We start from the raw sequence: 3444 nt of genomic DNA, 5'->3' as shown, positions 1-3444 counted from the left end.
AAAGCTTAATTATTTAGACTAATTTTCAATTTTCAATCAGTTACCTAAAAAGTGATAAGGGGCACCTTTCTTTTGTAGTGGCTCCAACAAGGTGTAAGAACTATTACACAGCTTATTTTGCTTATTTTAAAACCATAATAACCACTGTGGACTGACAAATGACTATGAAACCAGAATATAAAACATTAAAAATTTTAGAGAAAGGTAATGACTATCTTATAAACTTAGCAAATCCTGCAAACATTAAAATCTGTGTTAAGAAGGCAGTATGTAGTATCGTTAAACATACTAAATTTAGGAGGACTATTACATGAAAATCTAATAAAAATAAACTGGTTTAGTTCTTTCAAGTCTGATTGGTCCAGACTTTTATTATCACTTGAAAATTACTGTAGATTATATATTTTCACATTGGACAATTATATGATATTAACTTATAATGAATAATCACAGGAATAATCTACTGAAACATGAGTAATGTTAAAAACAATTGCAATCATTCTGTGTTTTGAGGAACAAATGACCTTTGATGACATTCATAATCAGTGCCTGTTTTTAAAAAAGTTTCCAAACTTGATAAAATAATCAGTCTACTTCAAACAAATTTACTCTTGTTCATAAATTCCTTAGAGAAAGAACGTTCCACTCTATCCAGTATATCTACCAATGCCCGATGCTTTAAAATTCAACTAAAAGTCTGAACTGGCATATATTATTAAGTAGGATATCAATTCCATTATAGGCTGAAAACCAATGGATCAAAATATAATTAGTCAATAACTTCCCATAACCTATCCCATCCTACCCTAACCTTTTATAGACAGTTTTAAAGACTCTTATATAATTTTCTTATAAATAGTACCTGAATCTTAAACAATAGATTCCAATTTATTCAAAGATAGTCACAGATTGGTTTAATAGTTATTTAATTTTTTTCCAGATTTGCCTTAAACTTACAAGTTAATTATGGTGTACATAAATATTGACTTAGATAACCACATATTATAAGGAAAGCAGGTATATGGACCACTGCAGAAAAATTATAAATTTTTAAAAAAATTATAAAAGAAAAAATAAAGCAAAACATGTAACTTACAAAATAGGAACATGAAGCCATATCCCATAAAAAATAAAATTACTCTATCAAGAAATGATTTAAAATTAAATCTATGGGGGAGTATTTTGACATAATTCAATGAATTCAATGACCAACTGCTTCCCTTATCACACAGAAACAAACCACAAAATCATCTAAAGTCTATTTGCATCATCAGTTCTTAATGCAACCTCAAACATTTTACTAGCAACTTTGATTTCCTTTTAAAATAGGCTTCTGTACATATGCATTTATATACATTTATTAAACATGATTTAAAAAAAAACTATATACAAAAGATCAGCATTCCTATAAATAAAAACATTAGGTGGCAAAAAGGCACTTGTAAGTAAAAATCCACAGTAGTTTTTACAAGACAAAACACATTTTACCTTGGATACTGTACAATAAACATAAATTCCTATAGCAATAATGAAAATACCAGTTTACTAACTAATGTTAATGATGTAAACTTTAAAAATATATTTACATATTCTCTGAAGCTCATTTAATAAAAGCACCATGATTCCCTCCTAAATTAATGTTGATACAAAGGGAAACAATTACCAAAAAAATGAGTATTCACCATTTTCCTTGTTTAAAAGTTTTTTGTATTTCTAAATTGAAACCTGTTTATCTGAAATTACCATGGTATAAAACAAAAATAAAACAAAAACCCTGCTGCTCTGATTTCTTAAAACCATACTTATTCTATTATTGCATGTTGCATTTTATAAAAAAGCACTACTCATGTACTCCTTTTACAACTGTTTAATACAATTGCTGGCAAAAAAGTTCCTGGTATCATATAATTAAAAAGTTTCTTCAAACCCGCTGAAGTTTTATTTGAATGTTTTACAACTTAAAAAATGCTGTATGTCAGTTACAAAAGTGAATAGGAAACAAGCCAGTTCATTTGGTGTGCAAAAATATTTTTCCACTACACAGAATTTAAGGGCTTCACAGAATTTTTTTCAAATTAACATTTTCAGCAGAAATGCTAAAGCAGTAACTTTCTCAAAGGGATGTTAGTATCTTCCACTTTTGTCAAACTTTTTACCCTTTGACAATGCTGCAACCTGCTTTAGTAGTTCTCTGTTTTTGGCCTGAAGTTCCACAGTTTCTTTGTGAGCTTTTTCCATACTGTTCATCTTTGTTCTCAAGTTTGACTCTTGGTACTGGAAGTCTGCTTTTAGTTCAGTTAACTTTTAATCTTTTTCTAAAATGGTCTGGTCTCTCTGCTGTAAGAGACGTTTAAGTGACATCACTTCTTCTTTCAGTTGACTTATAAGGACAAAATTGTCTGTTCCCCCACTATCTGCTGACTGATTTATAAAGCTACTATCTCCATTAGATGGCTTAGATTCCAATCTGGGCTTTTTCTTTGGAGTTTCATTCTGAATTGCTGCAGTGGATTTATGGCTCTGTTTCCACAGTCCCTGCTCTTGTTCTGGACTCAGATTGCTGATTTTGTGATGGCTACTGCTGTGACGATGGTGATGGTGATGATGGTGGTGATGATGTTTTGAATGATGCTGGTCTTTCTCAGTAAGAGATGAAGAAGATGAATTTGAATGTGAAGATCCCAAGCTCTTCCTCTGCTCCTTTGTTTTCTGTAAGACTCTCTTGTATGATAAAGTACAGAGCCAGCACAATAATTTTCCATCAACCTTTCTTCTTCCCTCCTTCTTCCAATCAAAAGCACATTGTTGTTTGCACTGTTCACAGGTCTGAGGTGGTCCATATTTTTTTTCTGAATTTGTGCAACGCTGACACTTTGTACCAATAAATGCTGCAATTATGTTACAGTACTGACAAGGCTTAGGAGTGCCAAATTGCTTCACATTTTGAGCACACTTCTTGCAAAGTGTATTAGTTTTGCTCTCTTGTTGAAATTCTGATCTGCAGTAAGTACATTTTACAATAGGATGCGCAATCCGACATTCCTTGCAGAGCTGCTGGCCCTGGGAGAGCTCCTCGAACGGATAGCACTGGGTACAGTTGGTGCAGGCGTACAGGGCCGAGGCCACCATCCTGCTCCTCAGTCTCCTCCTCCCAAAAGTTTTTTTTTTTATCTGTAAGGTGGCTCTAGTAGTGCTTAGTTGTCTTTAACTTCATTCGAAACAATTTTGTTAGATTGTATTATGACAGATGTCATATCAGTGTGCATTTTTAAAAAACATCAAAATTGGTGAATTTTTGTGCAACCATTTTAATGTTGAAGATGGGAGAAAATACACAACATTTTCAGCATATTATGCTTTATTATTTCAAGAAAGGTAAAAATGTGACTGAAATGTAAGAAAAAGATTTGTGTAGTGTATGAAGATGGTGTGGTAACTGATTGA

General features: G+C 32.1%; 1 protein-coding gene across 1 annotated transcript; it reads right to left on the bottom strand.

Annotated features, from left to right (window-relative positions):
- Positions 1 to 2124: 2124 nt before the first annotated feature.
- On the bottom strand, positions 2125 to 3129 carry LOC129061194 (protein FAM76B-like). Its single transcript, XM_054561847.1, is given in 1 exon segment — positions 2125 to 3129. A coding segment is annotated over 1 exon segment (1005 nt).
- Between the last annotated feature and the right edge of the window lie 315 nt (positions 3130 to 3444).

The sequence above is a fragment of the Pteronotus mesoamericanus genome, unplaced genomic scaffold, assembly GCF_021234165.1.
Source record: "Pteronotus mesoamericanus isolate MK-2021 breed Mesoamerican mustached bat unplaced genomic scaffold, CSHL_Meso_final scaffold_550, whole genome shotgun sequence".
Classification (NCBI taxonomy): domain Eukaryota; kingdom Metazoa; phylum Chordata; class Mammalia; order Chiroptera; family Mormoopidae; genus Pteronotus; species Pteronotus mesoamericanus.
The sequence above is the reverse complement of the archived record's forward strand: the minus strand, read 5'-3'. Positions and strand labels throughout refer to the sequence as shown.